The sequence below is a fragment of the Manis pentadactyla genome, chromosome 11, assembly GCF_030020395.1.
Source record: "Manis pentadactyla isolate mManPen7 chromosome 11, mManPen7.hap1, whole genome shotgun sequence".
In the NCBI taxonomy this organism is placed as follows: Eukaryota; Metazoa; Chordata; class Mammalia; order Pholidota; family Manidae; genus Manis; species Manis pentadactyla.
In genome coordinates this window covers 10,538,838-10,561,050 of record NC_080029.1, presented here as the reverse complement: position 1 = coordinate 10,561,050, position 22,213 = coordinate 10,538,838, and the positions used below count along the sequence as shown (strand labels likewise).

Genomic DNA, 22,213 nt, shown 5'->3' with positions numbered 1-22,213 from the left:
TCCATCTGTACAAATGTGGAGAATGGCACTCGGCCCATAGTCAGCGGCCCATGAAAACCTGCTAATGTTAATCTGTGGCTCCCAAGATGCTGTGATTCTCTGCTGTGACACCTTCCTGCTGAGATGATGTCACTTGGGACTTGATCTAGTTGGCAGTTTCCAAAGAGGCTCAGTCTGAGGGACTCAGATTCTCCTCCACTCTCCTCTGTAGAACAGAGTGACAGCTTAGCAACAGAGAGCCAGCCTTCTCTTGACAGCTGTGGTCTGTCAGATGCCCAGGCTGTCCCGGACCACCCTCCTGGCACCCTGCAGAGCCCCACTCAGCAGGCTCATGGGTCAGTAGTGGGGCCAGAGCTTGGGAGGTGGGGAGATCTCCACCCCTCCTGAAACCACCCAGGGCTCAGGATGGGTTCTGCCCACGAATTCCAAACCCTCTGGTCCCCAGGCCCCTTTTGCCCCCGCCTCCCTTCCTGCTCACGTGACCTGCTGTCCCAGGAGGTTCGGAAGGACCTACAACCTTCCCGACCCCACTCCTCTTAATCCTGGGTTTGCATTTATGACCATAGTGGCTGTTTAGTGAGCACTTAGTTCATTTAACAAGGCCAGGTGCACAGTAAGTGCCATATACGTATTTCTGTTAGGGTCCGCATGCATCTTTCCAGCATGAGGGCAAGTGTGGTCCGTCCAATTTAGCTCTTGCACAAAGTGCTGCAGTTCAGACCTACCTGTCACCTCCGATCATCACAAGAGATAGTTGGAGAACCACAAGCACAGTTCCTTCCCATGCAGCTCATTTATGCTGTCCAATAGGTTGTTAGTTTGAGCTGCACAATAAATCTGTGATAAGGGTATTGTTGTGCCCATTCTACAAATGAGGAAACTGAGGCCACAAGGGAGAAACCGACAAGGAAGAGACTAGAGGCTACATCTTCTGACTCATCCCATGTAACCAACAGCAGCCTACAGTTGTTCTGTTAGCTTTGAGGAACAGCCCAGGTCACACGAAGATTATACAGCTGACCCTTGAACACCACGGGTTTGGACTGCAGGAGCCCCACTTACACATGGATATTGGAAAATTATTTGGAGATCTGTGACAATTTGGAAAAACATTTTTTCCCTCTAGCTTACTTTATTGCAAGAATACAGTATCTAATACATATAACATACAAAATATGTGTTGAGTTTTTATGTTATTGGTAAGGATTCTGGTCAGCAGTAGGCTATTAGTAGGTAAGTTTTGGGGGAGCCAAATGCAGATATTTGACTGCTCAGGGGGTCGGCAATCCTACCCCTCACATTGTTCAAGGGTCAACTGTATGTATGTATTCAAAAAGACTACTTAGGTATGCATATAGTATGTATGCATATGTACATATATACCATATATGCATACGTATAATATACACACAGTAAAAGTTTCCGGTTTTCCCTAAGGTTGCCTGAGACTTAGCCGGAGGCAGTCCTGAAACCTGGCTGTTGGGCCCACCTCGGGCCACATGAGGAGGTGGGGAAATGACCAGGGCTGTTCCTTGACCCCCAGAGCCCTCAACCCCACTCCTTGCAATGCCTAATACATTTATATTGAAACTTGTCTTTCTAATCTGCCATTCCCCTAGGGTCCAGAAGGATTCTAGGATGTCTGAGGAATTGCTTCCAGACTTGAGGGCTCTAAGCCATTAAAGCGTTCTTTCCTCCTTCTGGGTCCTATTGCTTTAAAGTCTCAACCATAAAAACAGCTGACGCTTGTGCATCTCTGTACAGTTTCCTGACCACTTCGTGCCCTATGCTATTTGACCTCCTCAATCCCTGGAGGGGCAAGACTCTTCCCATTGTGCAAATGGGGAGACTGAGGCCTGCACTGTGAGTGGCAGCCTGGGTTGAGACAGGCCTGCCTGCTCCTCTTTTCAGTGGACCCTCCAACAATGAATATTAAGGACAGTGGTCAGGGGTTACTTGCTCTGGAAGTTTCTTCTCTGGCCAAGGGGTGAGCCAGCCTTGATGGGGAGGAAGAGTGGAATCCAGGCCACCTTGCTTGGCCACCCAGGAGGCGCCCAGGTCAAAGCTCCCGGGTGGGCCTTCGCAATGGGGCAGTGCTGAGGAGCCTCTGGCTGCTGGGGCCCAGGGCCTCACACCTGCTGGGAGTTGGAGACTTTTGTCCAGACTAAAGATTCTAAAAGGCCCCTCCCAGTCCCCTAATTCCATACCCTTGATGATGCTGGTTGTGAGCTGCCAGCTTCCCTCAGGCACTGCCATGTTAAACGTCCAAGGTTGGGCCAGGATTGCTGGAGGATGCCAAAGGGATCTGCTCAGGGCTACAGGCCTCAGCCAGGCCCCCAGTCCAGGCTCTTCTCTCTGTCGTACGGAGGGGAAGCGTGGGCTCAGAGAGCGGGCATGACTGGCCCAAGTTCACCCTGGTAGGAGGTGATGACTGGGTCTGAGCCTGTCCAAAGCTGGCTCTGCTCCACACTGCCAGACACTCTGTGCCCACTGTATGGAGGATTGGTGGGGGGAGACTGAGGCTCCATTTGAAATGGGGGCCAGTGCCCCTTGCTGTCCTGAATCTTGGGTGAATCGCTCCCAAGTGGTCTGAGACCCTGATGGCAAGTCTTGGTAGTTCATTTATTTACTGGTGTACATTGAGGAAGCCTCTCAAAGGAGGAAGAGAGAAAGAAGCTGAGAGGGAGAGAGGTAAGTAGGAAAAACAAGGGGAAAAAATTTCTTTCCTGTATTTTGGTGAAAAATATTTTGTTTTCTAAGAAGAAATATAAACTCCACACAGGCCCGAAGGCCCTCAATCTGAGGCTGTGTCGTGCATGAGAGAAGAGCAAGTTTCCATTTTATTTCTTTGGGCCCCAAGCTATTGAGTCTCCAGGCTGGTGGGTCACCTTCACCTCAGCCTCCCAAGCGGAGGGCACTTCTCTGGCCTCTGGCCCTGTAGTGGGCTGGCCCTTCTCTCAGGCCCAGGCTGGCCGCAGCACAACTAGCCCCCTCCAGCCCCTCCCATACCCTCCTGGCCCTTCTCCCTGTCCTTCTGCTGCAGCCAGACCCTTCAGCAGGGCCCAGCCACATACAGGTTTGGACGCAGGATTCCAGGCCTCTGACCCAGTTTCTGCCCAGGGCTCAGCAAATGCCAGGCTCTGCCATCTGTGCCAACAGCCTGGGGTGGGGGTGAGGAGGGGCAGGGCTTGCCAGTCCAGGTCTGAGCCTCTAGCAGCTGCTGCCCTGCCCCTCTGCAGCCCAAGTGCATCCTGGCCCAGCCCTGTTCCGGGCACCAGGAGAACTTGGGCCCTGGGTGGCAGGGGGTGTCCTGGAAGCTCTCGCTTCAGGCTGCAGAGTGGGAAGGACCAGGGAGGGCTCACCTCACCCTCGCAGAGCCCTCTCTTGCCCGGGCCCAGTCACTGGCTGGATGTCTTTTCGTTGAGATCGCACCAAAATCAGCTGGGATCTTTCTCCTCTCTGGTTTTCCCCACTCTCCTGCCTTTATTTAAATCTTCTTCTCTTCCTCTCTCTGCTTTTCCTCTTTTTCTCTTCCTTTCCACCCCTCTCTTCTCTGTCCCTTTTTCAAAAAAGTCCAGGCAGGCTAGGAGTCCATTTACTTTTACATCCCTGTCCCCTCTCTGCTGCATTTCCCTCAACCACAAAGCTCATAATGGCTTCATTTATATTCCTGGTCATGAATTAGTCCAGAGAAGGTGCTAAGGATGGGAAGTAGCAATACAAACCAGCCCTGTGACTGCCGCCTCCTCCGGGCAGCCTGACGGCTGCAGCGCAGAAATGGAAGGACATTGGGCGGGTCCAGAGATATTTTTGTGCCTCCTTTGGGAAGACATTCCTGGATCCAGCCTGTCCACAATATACGGGCACCTTATGATGCTTCGGCTGTGCCAGGGAGAGCTCTGTTTACTGCTGCGTTGGGCCCCTGACTGGCCTTGGGAGGGCTGTGGCTTTAAATGTGGGCACTGGAGGCCAATATGCCAAGAGGCCCAGATTTCATCCCCAACTCCAATATCTCTTAGCTGTCTGGCTTTTGGCAAGACCCTTAACCTCTTTGAACCTTAGTTTCCACAACTGGAAAACGGGAATAATGATCACCTCTAACTCATGATGCCCTTGAGAATAGTCAACAAGAGAAATTGCCACGAGCACAGAGCCCAGTGCCTGGCCTATACGTGTACTCAGGGAGTGCTCTGGATGCTGATTGCTGTATTGTTAATTATAAGGCCAGCAGGAGTGGATTATACGGGGCCCCCGCCAGAGGGAGAAGGAAGAGGGTGCCTCCCCACAAGGCACTCTTGGCCTGGCTTGTTTGTGCAAGAATGCATGCTGCAAACTAGAACAGTGCCAGGTGGAGGTGGATGCCAGCTCCTCCGGGAGGCGTGCTGTAAACAGGTCTGTGCCCAGCTGTCGGGACCCATCCAACTGTTTTGGTAGTGAGTGGAGCATCTGCACCAGCCGCCCCCCTGTGCTCCGCCCCAGGCCCTGATGGCAGAGGTCAGGGGCTGTGCCTAGTGTGCTGGCCCCAGGTGGCTCTGCCTGGACCCCTGTGCGCTCCCCCGACCCCCTGCCCACTCATGAGCTTCCCCTTTGGGGAGCAGAGCTCGTCTGTCCTGTGTGCTGGGCTTGGTCTCTGCCTGCCTCCGGTCTCCACCATTTACCTACCTCCTCATTCCAGTCCGTTTCTCTGGCTTCCCAAGGGGCTGCCGGAAGGCAGATCCTGCCTGCCCACCTTCTGCTCCAAAATGTTCTGTCTTTCTGCGTGGCCCGGCGGGAGTGGCATCGCCCTCCAGCTCCTCCCCACCCCCGCCCAGCTCCACCCTCACTTCTCACCTTCGTGACCCTTTGCCACCCTGTACTTCCCACTGACACCCAGACCCACCTGACTTGTCTTTCCCCAAGCTGCCCTTCCACCTGGAGGTCCCTCTCCCTGCCTCTGCCTGATGACATCCCATCCATCCATTCAAAAGCCATCTCCACCTAGAATATGTCCTCATGTCCACACACACACACACACACACACACACACAGTATTCTTGAATCTCTTGCATTCCCATAAGCCTTTGTTAAATCTCACCTAACATTTCTCATTCTTTACATTATTACTGCTTTTGTTTATAGATTCTACTTCCTCTTTTAAACCCCATATAGTTGCAGGCCCAGCCCATAGTCCTTTGGTGGCTTTGGCCCCCCCGACAATACCATGTACACATAGGCACTCCCGAAATGTCACATGAAATTGATGGCCCCATGCATGAAAATATCTCTCTATTCCCCCGACCTACAAGCATTTCTGAAAGTCATTTGTCTGACACAGATATTGCCTAAGGCCTATGGAACCAACAATAGCATCATTGATAACAACTTTTGCATTTCCATTTTTAGAAGTGCACAGCAGAGTGATATTCTGAGCTACAGTCCTCCAGAAGAATGGAGAAGTGCATGCAAACAGCTGATTCTATGTTCCCCAATCCAAAATGAAAATCACTGGCTTGCTTTGTAAGTCGAGAGAACAGGAGAGAGCTGGAGATCCAAGAAAGCAGTTGGACTGTAAGAAGTTACCAATAAGGACAGCGGTGGCAAGTCCCCACCAGCCAAACCATCTCTCAAGGCCCATGCAAGAAAGTTGAAAGCATGCATTACCTGTTAGGCTGTGAAACAAGGGTACAACCCAGGGGGAATGAAAACGGTTTTCTTGAGTGTCTTAATTCAGAACATGCTCCCCGAGTTTTCTTTCTGCCCTGGCCTTTAGCTTCTGGCTGCTCTGCCAGACAGTTCTGAAACTCTCTCCTTTGAAGCAGGGAGTTTATTTCAGGCCCACCGCATGACCAATGATGGCAAGCCAAACTATAAGATGTTATGAATCTCAGATTTCCTGTTTGAAGAATGCACTGAGGAAGCTGTGAGCCCGTCTTCAGTTCTTCCAGGAGGCATTGATCGCGGACTTCACTCCAGACAGCATCTCGGAGCCTTGGCCCTCACGTGACGTCATCACTTGTGATCCTTGACATGGAGGCCATATATGGGTATGTTTCTGGAACTCCCTAGGAGGCAGTGAGAGAGGAAAAAGACGCAGAGTGTAACAGACAGAGAGCCAGGGAAAGAGAATGGAGAGACACAGGGACAAGAACAAGGGATAAAGTGTGGGACAGAAGAACAGGGGAAGGAGAAGGAGGTAAGAAGAGGGAAATGGACAGAGATGGTGGAGAGAAAGAAGGGAAAAGAAGAGAGTGAAAGAAGAGAGAGAGAGGATAAAGCAGAAATGCAGGGAAGAGAGGAAAGAGGGAAAGAAAACTGGGAAAAACAGGGACAACAAAGGGAGAGAGAAACTGTAATAATCAAAGAGAGAAAAGGGGGGATAAAAGGAAGTAGAAGAGAGAAGAGAGAGAAAGGAGGAACCTGTATATCAGGGCCAGGGGAGAATAGCCCCTGTTCTGGAAGAGAGCGAAGGGCACAAAATGCCAGCCTCCGGGGGCAAAGGCGACACACACTGCCACCTGCGTAGAGCATCCAGGATGCTCCTGGCACGCTGCCGGATGCTTTCACTCCCTCAGGCTGCGGGTTTGAAGGGCTGGCAACGTTACTTGGTCTAGTCCTCTAAATGGAAATAATTCCAATCTCAAAGGCCCATGCCCTTTGGAGGATTTGGATCTGTGACCCCATAGCATGATTTCTTATCAACTCATACTCAGAAAGCATTGAGGATGCCTTCAGACTCACTTGGGATATTCCACCTGGAAATAAATTTCAGTGAAGACAGGGTCCCCTGAGGTCAGGTCAAGGTTCTGGAGGTCTTCCCTGTACTGAGGATGGGAGGACATGATCAGTCTTGGCTGTCCCCCAGCTATTCTGGCACTTGCCGAATCATGCATCACCCCAGCTGGGACAGTCTCCCCCTGGCTACTGTGGCTGGTGGCCCCTCAAGTCTAGCTCATACCCACCCACCGCCAGACTCCTGTGCCATGGTGGGGGTGCAAGAAAAGGGCTGAGGGGGGCTGTCCAACTCCCTTTACCATTTGGGGACTTTCCTTTGCAGTAAGATGTTCCAGGGAATCTGGGGGGTGCATCCCTAGGGTCCTGCCTCTTCCATGGGCTCCAGCTGTGGGTGGAGCACAGGCCCTTCTGCTCTCTATGCAGACCCCCTCCCCAGATCTGGCCTGGGAGGGGCAGCCATGGCAGGCACAGGGCCGCTTCTCAGTGGCCTTCTGCCTGCCTCTCCCTCCCAATCCACACAGACCTCTCGTAGTCGAGAGAGCTGGAGAAACTCCCTCCCCAGATCTTGTTGCCTATGTCTGCATTCAGCGTTTGTAAATCAAGAGCCCAGATCGTGGGTGAAGAATCACAGGGAACAGAAAGTGCACTAGGAATAGACAGGGGAGGGGCTGGCCCTGCACACTTTGACTAATAAATGACAACATCATCCTGCTGCACTCGCTCCATCTTCCCAGTAAGTGCCATGATCCACTGCTTCCCATTTCACAGATGAGGAAACTGAGGCTCAGAGAGGTTGGGGAGTTTGCCCACAATCCCACAATTTATAAGTGATGGTTCAGATCTGCACCAGGCCTGCTGATGCTCTCAGCCACAGCTCTATCCCCCAGGTAACAGAGCAGCCAGATGTTGGGACAGAGGAAGAACCCCACGAGGCTGTAATACAAATTGGCTGAGATGCTTGATGCTGCAGTGAAGGTCCACCGAGCCCAGGACAGAGACAGGTCAGCCCCACTGCAGACATCACACAGGTTGCTCGCCTCCAAAACGAACAGGAAGGGCCAACTCTGACCGTTCTTCATTAGAAGCCTATAAGACTCACTTATGCCTGCCTCTACCCCAGAGGGGCCCAACTAGCACTGATTTTTTTTTAAACTTTTTATGAAAGTATAATATTCCCACAGAGAAGTGCCCTTACTGTAAGTGTACAGCTCAGTCGATTTTCACAAACTAAAAATTGCAGCATTTACATCAAAGAGAGAAAGTTAGCAACTCCCCCAATGCTCCCTTTTGCTCCCCGCCCCCACCTCCTGGGAAGGGTGGCCACTCTCCCGACCTCTGGCCACACAGGCTGTTCTGAACTTCCTATGAATGGAATCATTCCTGTGTCTACTTTCACTTGACGTATACGGTGAGATTTGTCCATATTGTTGCATGTGGTTATGGATTGTTTCTTCTCACTATTGTGCAATGTTTCACACTGCAACTATATCTCAATTTATCCATTCTGCTGTTGGTGGACATCTGGGGAGTCCCCAGGTTGGGGCAATTATGAAGAGTGTAGCTATGAACATTCTAGTACACACCTTTTGGTGAATAAATGTACCCATTTCTGTTGGGCATGCACCTTTGAGATGGGAATCTCTGGCTCAGAGGATAACCCCATGTCTGGCTTTAGTAAAACTGCCAAGCAGTTTACAAATAATTTACTAATGTATATCCGTCCAACCAAAGTACCAGTTCCCATCAGCCGTGTATGAGCACTTGAGCTGCTTCGTCTTATCTCACATCCATTCTGATGGGCATTCGTGGTGCCTCGTTGCAGTTTTAACTTGCATACTCCTGATGACAAATTACATTGAGCATCTGAGAAGCCTGCTTCAGTGATCTCTAGAGCCTTCCCAGGGTCCCCAGCTTTGCAGAAGGTCCCAGAGGCGGTTCTATGGAACAGTCTTCCAGGGAGGTTTTTATGGGGACAGAAAGAGGTAAATGGGGGATAAATGCTGAGGCAGAAACTGAACAACCGGCCAACCCACAGCAAGGTAGGAAGAAGGATATGACCTCCGGGAGAAAGTCCCCAGGGCTCACACATGGCACCAGGCAGGGTATGCTCTCCCATCATGAATAGAACCTCCACTCCTTCACTCTCTGGAACCACCCCTCCCTTATGCTGCTTTATTTTTCTCTGTAGCACTTACACCCCCTTACCTAGTATATATGTGTTTTGTCGTTTGTTTATTGCTCATCTCTCCCATCTAATATAGTCTTTCTTTTCATTGCTGTATGTCAGTGTCTACAACAGTACCTGGCACATAGTAGGTACTCATTAAATAACCATTAAGTGTATGTGCTCACTCTCAAGCCATGCAGCTCCTGGGTCTGAACTGGGGAGTGAGGTCTGCCAACTCAGCCTGGCTCTTGGCCACACACACACACACACACACACACACACACACACACACACACACACACACAGGCCTCTCCCTTCCAGGCTTCCCTCCATGTTTATTTTCCTCTAAATGCCTGTGAATAAAGGGGGCTCTGCGTGTGCTGGGAAGCAGTTCAGAGAGCCCCGACCTAGTAGGGCCCAGAGAGGATGCTGGATACTAGCACATTGTTGTTAGGACAGTAATACCTCTTCCGAGGGGGAGAGAGAAGTGTGGGGAGGAAGGGCCAGCCAAGGGGCCGTGGGAGGGATTCAGGAGAAAAGGGGGAACAGACAAGACTCTGACCCTCACCCTGGACAGCGTCCTGACTGCGGTGGTGGAGGGGCGTGGGCACAGGGCCGAAGGCTGGGGGACGGGGAGGGCTGCAAAGGCCCCAGGTCCTGGGAGGGAGGGTGGTGCATTGATGGAAAGGGAAGGAGAGGAGCCAGGAGAAGGCAGAAAGTCCGACCTCCATCCCCCTCTTTAAACAGGCACCATGCCTCCTGGGGTGTGGCCCAATGACCGTGCCCTTCTTCAGGAGCAATCTGGAACCCTCTCAGCCTCCCAGCTCAGGGGGCCAAGGCAGACTCCAGGAAGAGAAGACGCATAGTCTTTCCATTGTAGAGAGCAATGTGAGGGCTCAACCTCACCCCTCAGACAGGAGAGAAGGGCAGGTCAGCTTCACGCCCTGTTGACACCTAGATATGAGGGTGACACCATGGGATGGGGCTTCACAGCCCAGCAGGGCCTCTGTGGATGGGAGAAAGGCTGGCTGATGCCGGCCCTGTTCTCCCCCAGCCCCCACATGCATGTAAAAGGGGGACAATAGGATCTCATAAGGGTTCCCATCAAAAGGAGCTGATCTGAGGTGCTCTCAATTGTGGGACACTGGGCTCTTTGCAGCCAGATGGGGCCTTCCTGGGCCACGACTAACCCTTCAGACTCAACAGACCAGACAGACAGACCAGCAGGACACAGAGAAATCACAGGGCCTCACAGCTCCCTGCTCTACACCCACAGCCCCTCATACAAACTGCCAACCAGCCTCACCTGGCAGAGTAAACGGGTCTTTGTCCAGCCCCGGGTTTCAGCCCTGGGCTAGCTACCCACCCGGAGCAGGAAGCCTGCAGCCCCAGTGCCCGCGGTGTGTAAGCTCTACTCTCTTTCTCTTGTCCCTGCTGGGTGTCCCAAAGCGGGTGGTGCTGGGCCTGGTGGGGACAAGCTTGGGGCATGCTTGGCCAGCCCTGGGCAGATGATATCCTCCTTGTTGGGAGATGCTACCAACATGAAATCCCAGCTCTTGTCCCCTGTCCTGTCTCCAGCACGGGCACTGGTGTTGGTAATCCCAGCCCATTCCTCGCTTGCTAGGGGACCCTGACTATAGTTCCACACCTTGCTGGGTGTGTGTCATCTTCTGAGAGTAGGAGAGTGACAACGCCTCCCTCTCACAGCTGTGGGGGATCCCATGAGATCCCGGGGCTCAAACAGCCCAGCCAGGGCCCAGCACTCAGGGGACCCTCATCCCTGCAAGTTCCCACGTGCCCCTGCTGGGGGCTGTGCAGGACGGGAAGGCTTCTCCAGGGGCTTAGGCGGACTCAGCCTCTGGGCTGGAGGCTGCTGGCTCTGTCCACTGGCCAGGTCCTTTGTTCCCCTTCAGGGCACGACCTCACCATGCTTGAGTCACCCTCAGGAACTCAGCAACAAAGCAAAACCCAAATTAGCTGCTGGCAGCAGGTTTTCCATAACATGTTCTGAGCAGAGCTGGGAGCTTCCTATTGCCCTTTGGCAGGGGGCAAGGCCTCTCCAAACAAGACCAGCACAGGGCAGGCCCACCCTCCTCCCCAGGGATTACCCACTGGCCAGGTTGTATGCTTCATGTCTTGCTGGATGCAGCAGCTCCTGCTGGCCCCTCACTGTCTGGATAGAGCAGGGCCAGGTCGTGGGGCCCTTCTCTCCATGTCTGTGATGCAGAGGGGAAGGCAGAGGCCTCTCAAGTGCAGTCCCCGACCCACCCTCTTGAGGCAAAGCGCACAGGGATTGAAATGGCTGCTCCAGATACACTGCTGTCACCCATTTGGCAACTCCGCAGGGGTGGCAGCTACCCGCTCTCAGGCTTCAGCTCTCTCCTCAGCCTTGCCCCTCCAGGGATCCGAAGCAGCCAGGGATGTGGCATGGCTGGGTGTCGCCAACCCTGGCACTCTGGGGAAGGCCCTGGCCTGGCTCTGATGAGGAGGGCTGGGGTTCTGGGTGTAATGGACAGGAGACAGGGTGGCTCAGGGTTCCTGACATCCTGCGGGTTGGGGAGGATGGGTAGGTGCCCTGATTTACCAGCCTGTCACTCGCATGGCCCTCCCATGAGGAGAGCAGCAGATGGAGGCACCCAGGCCCCCCTGGGACTTGCCTGAGCTCAGGCACGGTGACGCCCCTGCTCACACAGGCTCTGTCCCACACTGAACTGAAAGAGCAGAAGAATGAAGAATGTCAGTGTGGGAAGGTCTTCAGAACCCATGTGCTCCAGCACCCTTTCTCTGCGGGAAGGGACCCTGAGCTGGAGGGTGAGAGAGGCTCAGAGAGACTGCAGACCCCACAGCTTCCAGAATCCCTTTCGTGCTGTTCTGTACTTCCCTCCCAAGCTACAGTGTGATCAGAGTGGTTGGTAATCACATCACGCCTTGGCCCCTGAAACCCGAGTGAGCCCAGCACATGGAGGGGGCAGGCCCAGAGCCAGAACTTCCTCCAGGGCACGGGTCAGACACCTGTCCCCACTGGAGACTCCCAGAGGTGCCTGGGAGAGGGGAGGATGTGGCTTGCGACAGACCCCAAGCCCCACTGAGCAGCCGGGGGCTTTAAGCAAGGCACTGTGGGTGTCTGAGTCATTGTGCCTTGTTGTTCCCACTCCAGGAGGTCGGGCTGGGGCAGAGCCCAGCACAGAATTTCTTGTAAGCTGCCTGCTCCAGATGTCCCTGTGGATCCCAGTGGGTAAGAGCCCAGTGCCACCATTTGCTAGCTGTGTGACCTTAGACAACTTACTGGGCCTCTCTGAGTCTTGGTTTTCTGATCTATAAAACAGAGGGAAAATGATAGTACCTGTACCTCATAGGAACATAGCAAGGACTGAGTTGTGTATACACACACACACACACACACACACACACACATATAGAGAAAAGACTTACAGATGCTAGAGGTTATTAGCTTACACTTCCTGATAAAGACGTAGGGAATGGTCGTTGGTTGGGAATAGTGGTTCTTAACTGGGGACAATTTTCCCCCATGGGACATTTGGCAATTCCTGGAGACAGTTTTGGCAGTCACAACTGGGTGGCCGGGTGGTTTCTCCTGGCGCCTAGTAGGCAGAGCCCAGGGAGGCTTCTAAACATCCCATAGTACAGGACTTCCCAGTGTAAAATTGAGGGTCCAGATGTCCATGGTGCCACAGTGGAGGAAGCCTGGCTGGCGGAGCGGCAGGGGGCGGGAAGAGGGTCTGTGGGAGAAGAACAGGATCTGCGCTGAGCGGTGGGGAGGGGGCGGACCCCTCCCTGGTGCGCTGTGGGTGGCTCTGGATTTCCGAAACAGCTGTTGTCAGGAGGGCCAGGCGTGTGGATTTCCAGTGCACTGCGAATGTTGCAGGGATGGCTCACTGAATGGAGCTCAGAGACCAGCCCTGAAGGTCATAGGAAGAGGCAAGTGTGGCTGCGGTTCCAACAAAGCAGAAGGAACAGCCTCGGTTACCATTCTAAAGGCTGGGGTTTCTCCATGAAGCGGGGAAGGGGGTCCTAGGTGGGTCTCAGCCCTGGGGCCAGGCTCCTTGCTGGCAGCAGGCCATTCAGACACACACACATGCTCTCGTGGGGCTGAGCTCACATGCACGTGGTACCCACAGCTTACACTCTTTACGAGAAGAAAACAGGTAAATTTCACTCTCCAGTTGGCAGGACAGTTGTCAAATGAACTAGTCTTATAAAAATATTAAGTAACTATTGAAGTCTCTTGTTTTCTAAAAATACAGCTCTCCATGTCTTTCTGGATGCACATATGTGGGGTGAGAAGCACTTGACATACTGAAAAAAGTGTGGTCCTACCCCCTGGAGGAGCTGGTTTTGGCCTTTCTGGAAAGTTCTGTATGACTCTGTGCATAAATCTTTCCCCTCCTGGGAACCCTACATGGAGGAAGGGGCTGCACTGTGAAGCTGTTAGGAATCTAGGCCCTTCCAGACTCTGAGAGTTCCCCAAAAGGAAGGAGCGGCTGCTGCACGCAGGCATCTCTGTTCTCTGGGATTCAAAATTCTAATGGTAAATCAGTTGGAGTTCAAATCAAGCTACCTACATATTTTCAAAACTAGATATAAAAAATGGGATAGATGACTTTGGAATAATCTTTGAATCCTGGGATTCAGCCTCCCATCGCACTTAATTTCAAAATAACGGGCTGTTGGCCAGGATTCAGTTAACGTACATGTTGGCTGCTAGTCTTCATGACAAAGACGGCTCTCTGACACCCCTGCACACCCTCGGGCTTGTGTGTGCCCCCATGAGGCTGACCCTTCAGGAAGTCCTCAGGGACCCCTGGCCTAAGGTGATGACACCACGGGGTGGCAGGCCAGGACATGTGGTGTCTAACACAGTCCTGAGGGACAGAGACACAGAGACGCCGAGACCTTAAGATCTATTTCTAAGTCACTCAGTACAGGGTTCAGATGTTAAAATTTTCTTTCTGTCTCTGTTCTTTCCCTTCTGCTATTACTACGTACCTTTCCTGGTGCCGCTGAAGCCAGCCAGCATCCACTCCAAACTGCACTGTCATAGCTCCTGGCCTGGACCCTGCAGAGTGTGTGACCTGGGCACACGCCCACGCCTGCCAACAGCCAGGGCCATCCTCTGGGGTGGACGCCTGCCACTACACGGCACTGCCAGCCCCGGGCTCCTGGGTGGCCACCTGAATTTTCTTATCGATGTGGGGCCTGTTGTGCGCCCCTTCCCGACCTGCCAGCTGGCCCCTCAGGCCTTGCCCTTCTCTCAGGGCCTCTGGGCCTATATTTAGCTACAACAGGATCAAGTGTCTGCTGTGCCCCACATCTCGGGAGAGGGACTGGTGAGACCCGTAGGTGATCTCTGGGCTGTGATGCCCAGTGGCCTGGCTTCCAACCTAGGTATCTGGTACCTGCCAGGGTGTCTCTGTTGGGGCCCTGAGGCCCCTGCAGTCAGCCCACACCCTTTAAGCAGCCTCCCTTCCCTCTCAGCACCCCATCCCCACTCCGCCTGTCTGCAGGGCAGCCCCTGGACCCTCGGGGCCCTGGACCACCCTTGCTCTCACGCTGTGGGTCTTGTCCTTTCTCCTGGCGGGTGCTGGACGACTTAGCCCCTCTCCATGGGGCTTGGCCCCTTCTCGCTTGTAAGTCAGGAGTCCTCAAAGCTCCTCCCTGGTGGGGCAGGCAAAAGGCTCACATGAGTAACTCCCAGAATGGCCAGGCCGGTGGCTGCCTGAGGTAACTGCTCAGTAAATGTAGCTATAGCTAACTCCCGAATGACATGGGTTTGAATGTCACAGGCCCAGTTACAAGCAGATTTTTTTCAAAAAACATGTTGAAGAAACTTTTGGAGATTTGCAACAATTTGAAAAAACATTTTCTTTTCTCTAGCCTACTTAAAGAACGCAGGATGTAATAAAAACTAACATACAAAATAAGTGTTTAGTGGTTCATGTTATTGGCAAGGCTTCCAGTCAGCAGTAGGCCAGTAGTAAAGTTTCTGAGGAGTCAAAAGTTATACACAGATTTTTTTACTGTGCCGGGGTCTACACCCCAAACCACTGCATTTTTCAAGGGTCAGCTGTATTTTTATGTTCAAGGTACAGATTAAATGCCATGAGCCCTACTGAGAGGCAGAAGCAGGTCAGCTGCTGGGATGACAGCCCTTACCTATGGGGAGCACAGCCTCACCGAGAGGGAGGCCGATGGGGATAAGGGAGGAGGAGCAGGGCGGGGTGGGTCAGGAAGGAGTTGGGAGGTGGGTTGGAGTCAGGGAGGAAGGGTGGGAGGCATGGTGGGGGTCAGGAAGGTCTTCCAAGAAAGGAGGCTCAGGCCACCCTGGGTCTTGGTAGATGGAGGCTGTCTAGGTGCGCAGGAGGGTGCAGGGCATCCCAGGCAGAGGGTACAGCCCGAGCCAAGGCCTGTGGCATTGAAGCCTGTGGCCCCTGGGCCAACATAGGAGATGGGCATGGCCAGAGCGCAGGGTGCGGGGGAAGGCAAACTAGAGGCTGGAGGAGTTGGCAGGCTCTGGCTCGGGGAGAGCTTTGTGAGTCACACTAGGGCTTGGACTGGAAGGGGGTGTGGAGGCAGTGGGGAGGTGTTTGATTTTGTCCTACAAAAGCCTGACCTTTATTTCGTACTTATATGTCAATCCAAGATGATTATTCGGGTTGGTGGGTAGCTCTGCTTCCTGGTCAGCGACCTCGGTTCCTAGGATGCGCTGCCGTTCCTTAAAGCGCCACCATCATCTGCCTGTTTGAGGGGGTTGCCGCAGGTCCCAGTGTTCCAGAGGCTGGGAGAAGCCAGATCGAGGGGCCAGCAGATCAGTGTCTACTAAGGGCCCGCTTCCTGGACTGCAGACAGCTATCTTCTCATGTCCTCACATGGCAAACAGCAGCAGGGGAGGTTTGTAAGCAGTTCAGAATTAATAAGAGCTTATTTCTATGGCCTAGTGCAAAGCATATGGCGTGGGGTGGGGCCAGGGAAGGAGGGAGTGGGAAGGAGACATGGGGAGAGAGAAAAAGAAGGGAGAGAGAGGGGCCAAGAAAGAGACAGCTGTCTTGTTGGGAAATACTTGGATAAAGTTTGGGGTGGACATGACTCCCACGTCATTCTGGGCCTTCAGAGGACGGGTAGCAGCTCTGCACAACCATGAGTGAAGAATCCAGGCCTAGCAAGGAGGCAGGGGGGGTGGGCCTTCTGGACAACCAGGCCCGCACACAGGTGAGCCTCCCACCGCCGCAGTTCCCGGGAAGGTCTGCCTGGCCTCTGGGTGGTGGCTGTTGTAGAAGTGAGTCTACCTGGGGCAGGGGCCAGTCTGAGTGGGAAGAGCAGGGGAATTGGTGGGGGCAGGAGAACATGGGCTCTGGGAACTGGCAGCAATCTTGGGAGAGGCTGTGGATGCAAAGGTCCGGGGAACCTGCCGAGCCAAGTGCAGCAACGCCGTGAGTGGCGAGAGACCCCTGGGGCCATCCCGCCCCACCTGCTTGGCCTCCACATTGCTCCTCCAGTTGGAATCTTAACAGAGCCTCTTAATGGAGGATTGCGGGCCTGTGCGCGGCACCTGCCACTCTGCCCCGGCCAGTCCCATTCAGCCTGGCAGAGAATATCCTCTGCAAGTATCATCAAAGGGGAAGAGCCCCAGGGAGATTAAGAAATTCCAGTTTCCTTTTCCAGACTCTGCTGGCTGCACCGTTAGCTGTCAGCTCCCTGCTCCTCTGTGCCCAGCTCGGAGCCCAGCAGGCTGACGGAGCATTGCCCAAGCGTCCTTGCCCTTTGGCTTTTCACTGGGTCTCACCATTGGAAGTCCAGGTGGAAGGGACAAGAGACAGGTCAGGGTATTTATTTCTCCAGCTCCTCCTCTGCTCTGGGCCACCATTCCAACAGACTAGTCTTTGCTGGATGACCTCATGACTGAAGCTTAGAGCAGGAAGGTGACATGGCCAATATCACCCTGGAGCACGGATGAGGCGTGATATGACCCCAGGCCTGCTGGGCCCCTGAACCCATTCTGTTCCCTGCCCTCAGTGCTCCCCCACATCGCCATGGAGTTCCATCCTGCGGACAGAGAGGAAACAGTGAGTGATGTTCCTGGCTGCGCTCAGCCCTAGGTCTCTGTGATCCCGTAGCCCCTCCCCACACCTCTTCTCAGGGGGCGGCTCCTCCAGGATGCTGTGGGCAGGGCTTGGGAGAGCCAAGCAGTCACCACCATAGGTGTTGGAAGGCCCAGCCCCTACTGCGGGGACCCTGAGGCCATGACCAATACCTCTGCCTTAGGAGAGCTGCCCTAGATGGCCTCAGAGAGTCCCAGGACCTGCCTGGGGAACCTGGAACTTTCCCTGGTGCAGGGTAAGGATGAGGGCAGGAGCCCAGCTGGGCCTCAGAGGAGCAGCCACAGCTCAGCATCCCGGGCCCTGAGCTGCTCCGGGTTTTGCCTCCTCTCACACTCAGGGCGGGTGGGAGGGTGTGGGGATGGGCCTGAGAGTCTATTTCAGTGTGTGGGAGGTGGGGAGCTAGGCAGTGCCAGGTCTTAGAGAAATTCAGGCAGAATCACTAGGCCGTGCTTATCTCTCTGGCACCTGCATCCACCCGGCACTCCCGTGCCCACGCCCAGGCTTCACACTCCCCACCCCTGCACTGAAGCCGCCCTGCCAACCAGCCCAACTGGCCAACCAGCGACAACATCTCAGAAAAATGTCCCATTCTAGGGTGGTCCTGCCACTGTGATCTGAGGGAGCAGGAAACAAAACTAAGGCCAAGTGGATGCTGCATGTATGCGGCCTGTGCTCAGTTAGGATTGTAGACACATTTCGGCTGAGCTCCTGCCCCTAACATGAGGCCTAACAAGCTCATATTCTTCTAGACTTTCTCCTATACACGCACATACACACACGCACACAGAGGATCTGAGTCAAAAATGAGATGACGCTAAGTGTTCTACTTGGGTTATCTCATGTAAATCCTAGGTCTGTTATTATCCCCACTTTACATTTCAGGAAACTGAGGCTCAGAGAGCTTATGTACTTCTTCTAAGGTCACACAGCTGAGAGCCCTGTCGGGCTTCACAGCCTCACTCTACATCCTGAGCGTCACCTGTGGTTGGGGAAGGATTGGCCTTGTCCCTTCTGGGGGCATTCGGGGCCGCAGGGAAGTGCGGGTTAGAATTCTGGGCTGGAAGCCTGAGCTCGTCCTCCCTTCAGCGGAGCTGTGAGACTCAAGCTCTGGGGTCAAATTCTAGCCCCAGGGGTCCTTGTTAAGGATTTTAAAAAGGGCTTCTATCCGCGGTTTAATTGTGGCTCTGCCCCTGAAGCAGGGACCGCGCTCCCGAGGTCCCCAGCGGTCTGGGACAGAGCCTTGGGTTTCTCTCTCCCAAAGCCCCCGAGACCGAGGCGGTCCGGGAGGTCCGGGACCTGGGTCCTCACCGGCTGGGAAACCTCGGCAGGGCCTGCCTCTCTCGGCCTTGGTGTTCTCTCTGCTGAAGTTCCTCCCAGGCTGTAATAGAGAAGGGCGGAGTCTGCAGTTTGCAGGGCTGGGATCGGCTAGTGGAAGGGAGAAGAGAAAGAACCTGAGCAGCAGCAGCGAAGAGGCCCCGAGGCAGGTGAGGGGGTGGAGCTTGGAAGGGAGCGGGCGGTGTTAAGTAACAGGTTCCGCAATCCTTCAAATCCTTCGACGTGGGTCCACATCCCTGCCAGGACCTATGCAGTAGCACATACTTGATTTTATGTTCTGCCATTGCTGCCTTGAAATCCTTAATGTTTTGAAGAAAAAGCCCAGCACTTGCATATTTCACTGGGCCTCACAAATTACGTAGCCAGCCCTGCTACCAGTTACTAGCCGTGTGCCCTGGCTAGTTGCCATGCCTCACGGACCCTCAATTTTCTCATCTGGAAAATGCAGCAGTGCTTCCACGCCCTTGGAGGATGATTTTGAGTTAAATGGGAGATGCCAGGCAAGGGGCCAGTGCCAGTAAATCCGTAACAGGTGTCAATCCCTGGTAATTACAGCAGCTGCTCTTTAGGACCTGCCAGGGAGAAATGTTCCCGGCCCATGGGTCTCCCAGCTGTGTCTGAGTGTGGGACGCTTCAGGCCAAAAATAAAATCCTCACTGGGAAGCAAATAGTCCCACACTGCCCGCAATCCCCCTGCCTGTGGTTGTACTGGGTCAAGTGGTTTAGGGCCCTAGGCTACTGGGCAATGAGGCGCTTGGGTTTTTGAGCCTGGAAAGAGAGAAGGGTCTGGCGAGGCATCTCCTGCATTTACTTTCAGCCACGGGAGGCTCAGGCATCTGCCCTTCACGAATGAAGGCCAGACACCCAGGGGCTCTAACAGTCTCCCAAAGGGCAGCCTCCCCTGGCTTGTGGGACTCCCAATGCATCAGTTTCCCAGTCCCAGCAATTCAACCTCCCAGATGTTTCTAGGGTCCCAGCTTCCTGGATTAACAGCTCAGTTCAGAATTTCCCAACAGTGAGACCTTGGGAAGTTACTCTCTGGGCCTCAGTTTCCCCCTCTGTGAAACAGCTTTGACCTCATAGGCATGCCACATTACATGAACGCCTGCATGGAGCATACTTAGAACCTTGCTGACAGATGTTGGCCACCTGTGTGACAAATGTTAGTCACTGCAGGTGCAGGCCTCACCTCCACTGAGCGTGTGAGCACACCCAGAATGCAGGTCTGAGCCCGTCACACCTTCAGCCGCGCCCACCTGCCGGATAAAGCCCAAACTACTTGACCTGGCTTACCTTCCTCTCATTCTACACCCTCACTTAAAGTCTTCCATTGATGGCCTCTTTGCCCAGAAAAGCCTGATCAGCCTCTGTTGCAGACACCCAGAAAGCTGGGCCAGAACACTCTGGCTCCTGCTTGACAGCTTCGCCACCCACATCCCAAACCCCTCCCATTCTGACCTTCACCTTTGAACACATTAACATTTGTCACACAGGTGGCCAACATCTGTCAGCAAGGTTCTAAGTATGCTTCATGCTTTGAAGGATCTGCCCACAGCTCTCACAGGCCGTGCATTCTGCTCTGCACCTCTGAACCTTTGTCCCTGCTGTTCCTTTGGCCAGGAATGTTCTTCCCACCCTACTGCCCTACCGCTTCTGCTTATTCTTATCCTCAAAACCACTTCAGACATTGTTGACTCTGGGGGACCTCCTCCAGCACCCCTTCCTGCCCCACCCCCACTTCCGGCAACCCTAAACCCTGGGGCTCTTTCCCTCTACACGACTCCCCTGTGCAGGGACCACCGCCCTCCCTCCCTAGTCTGAACCCAAGGCCAGAAGCAGTCCCCACTCTCCTTCACTTCTCGTTCAGTGCTCAATGAATGTCTGATGGGCTCTAGAAGATGATGTGGCACACAGAGACAGCTGTCTTGCACCTGCTCAGGGACTCTTGAGCCGGCAGGGACTGAATCCATTGCCTGCTGGTGGGTGACTATAAGGGACTAGGAGATTCAGGACTCATCCTCGAATCACAGTGAGCCCAGCCCCTCTGGCCCAGCCTTGCACCAGCCCATCTTTGATCTAGACCCTGCCCTGCCAAGCCCCCAACCCAGCCATGGCCCCAGCTCCAGCCTTTGCTCCAGAAACTGCCCTGCCCAGGCATAGCCCAGCCCCTGCACGACCTCACACCCCACCCTCAGTCCCAACCCTCTTTCTGTCCCTGCATAGGCCCCAGTCCCCACCTGTGCCCTCACTGTGGTCCCTTCCTACCCCAGCATCCTTCCCAGTGAAACCATCCTGAGGATGTGACATCCCAAGCTGTCCTCTGCAGAGGCCCTGGCTCCAATTGACCAGGGGCTTTCACTGGGGAAGGTCCAGACAGCTAGTTGGACAACATGTGGGGTGTACCAGGTCCCCCTCCCCACAGGGGCACAGGCCAGGCAGCTCCAATAACAGGTAACAGGCCCAGCCACAAGGCAGGCACAGGTCCCAAGGCTCTCCGGCTTGCTCACCCCTACCCCTGCCCTGGGCCAGGCCTTCTCCTGAGCCCTGGGCAGGGCTGAGCCTCCACAGGTTGCTGAGTGCCCTGGCTGGAGAAGAGGTAAACGGGAGAAGCCTAGGACAGGCCGGTGGGATTTGGGCAGCCTACAAAGTGGGGCATCAAGAATGACACCCCCACCCCCAACACCTTGCCTGCAGACGACCGGCCTTGAAAGAAAGGACAAAAATAGCTCAAGTGTCCCCTGGGGTCACCAGCACCTCTCCAGCCCTTCTTCTTGGGAACTGAACCAGGGAGGTGGGGGTGGGGAGGGCATAGGACCCAGGGGTCTGGCCCTCCACGCACAGGTGGATCCTGCAATGGGCTTCATGAGGACAGAAGCCGGTGTGGTGATGTCCCAGCTGGGCTGTAGCTTTGTGCTCCTGGAGGTGTGAGTGAGTCAGCTGGGCCCCGTCCTCCTCCAAATGCTCATGTGCCCACGTCTGATCTCCGTGCAGGGAGAGAGGCTGACCACGAGCTGCTCCCCTTCTCTCCTGCTCCCCCCATATGCTGGGGCTGGCCTGGCAGCTGGCCAGTAAATGGCATGCATAGGGAGACTTTCTTTTTGGCCGTAACTGGGGACCAGACAGAGGTGAACTCTTTGCAGGGCTGTGTTGAAACTCCCGGCTAACTAGGCCACCCTTCCAGCTTGACCACGGCCTTATTGCAAGTGTCTGTCTCGCTCTCACTCCAGCTCGATAAGCTCTGTGTACACCCAAAGCATGTGACGCTGATTAAATGAATGCATGGTGGAGGGATGGGTGGGAAGACACAGATGACAAAGGTGCCTCCCCTCAACTGGGCCGCGTTCTGAACCAGCCGCCCCTCCGGCCTGAGGCCTCATTCCTGAATGTTGCTGGGAGCTGCCCCTGTTGGAAGCCCCCAGGCATCTTGGGAAGCCCCAGTGCCCTCGGGACCTGGTGGTGGTGGGGCCATCCCAGTTATGGGGTGGCAAGGGCAGCAGAGTGGCCACAGAAAGGCAGATGTGGCCCCTTCGCAGCTGGGCTCCCAGCTCCAAGACCCCAGACTGTGGATTTAGTGACCCCCAGGCCCACATCCAGTCGTGCTGTAGTCCCTGAGTTGGTCACAGGCCCCCCGAGCCTCTCTTTCCTTTCCTATGAAGTGGGAATGTAACCTGGCTTCCGGACGGTCGGAGGGACCTGGGGAGACGGCTGTGGCCACCCATCTTCTTCCTGCCCGGCCCCCTCGGCCCTCGGCCTCCAGCACGGTAGGGAGGGGCAATGCTGGGGGCTGAGGACATGAGCCAGGGGCCTGGCCCGAGCAGTCCTGGCACCAAGGACTGGGGCTGCAGGTGCTGTCCCAGGACGTCCGCCAGCTCCAGGCCAAGTA

The 22,213-nt window shown here is 54.5% G+C and overlaps 2 protein-coding genes and 2 long non-coding RNA genes across 8 annotated transcripts in view; 1 reads left to right on the top strand and 3 right to left on the bottom strand.

Moving 5' to 3' along the window:
• Positions 1-5,789, bottom strand: part of ASB2 (ankyrin repeat and SOCS box containing 2) — a 47,886-nt gene extending 42,097 nt beyond the window's left edge. For 2 of the 4 annotated variants that reach the window (XM_036882133.2, XM_036882136.2), the window contains exon 1: positions 4,663-4,801. The gene's annotated coding sequence lies outside the window, so the exon portion shown is untranslated. Of the gene's footprint in view, positions 1-2,207; positions 2,356-4,662; positions 4,802-5,640 lie in introns of those variants that run through there. The other 2 variants (XM_057488186.1, XM_036882137.2) reach the window with 2 other exon arrangements.
• A 6,527-nt stretch (positions 5,790-12,316) lies between these two features.
• Positions 12,317-14,026, bottom strand: LOC118910788 (uncharacterized). The gene is made up of 2 exons (XR_005024160.2): positions 13,886-14,026; positions 12,317-13,025 (listed from the first exon to the last, which is right to left on the bottom strand). It is a non-coding gene; the product is annotated as an uncharacterized LOC118910788 (long non-coding RNA).
• Positions 14,027-16,018: 1,992 nt separating this feature from the next.
• The window catches only part of OTUB2 (OTU deubiquitinase, ubiquitin aldehyde binding 2), a 47,390-nt gene continuing 41,195 nt past the window's right edge, over positions 16,019-22,213 (top strand). The window contains exon 1 of one of the 2 annotated variants that reach the window (XM_057488187.1): positions 16,019-16,105. In XM_057488187.1, coding sequence (XP_057344170.1) covers positions 16,034-16,105 — 72 coding nt within the window. In that variant the 5' untranslated portion in view covers positions 16,019-16,033. Of the gene's footprint in view, positions 16,106-16,911; positions 16,960-22,213 lie in introns of those variants that run through there. The other variant, XM_057488188.1, reaches the window with a different exon arrangement.
• On the bottom strand, positions 16,709-18,925 carry LOC130679465 (uncharacterized). Its single transcript, XR_008992409.1, has 2 exons — positions 18,304-18,925; positions 16,709-16,939 (listed from the first exon to the last, which is right to left on the bottom strand). It is a non-coding gene; the product is annotated as an uncharacterized LOC130679465 (long non-coding RNA).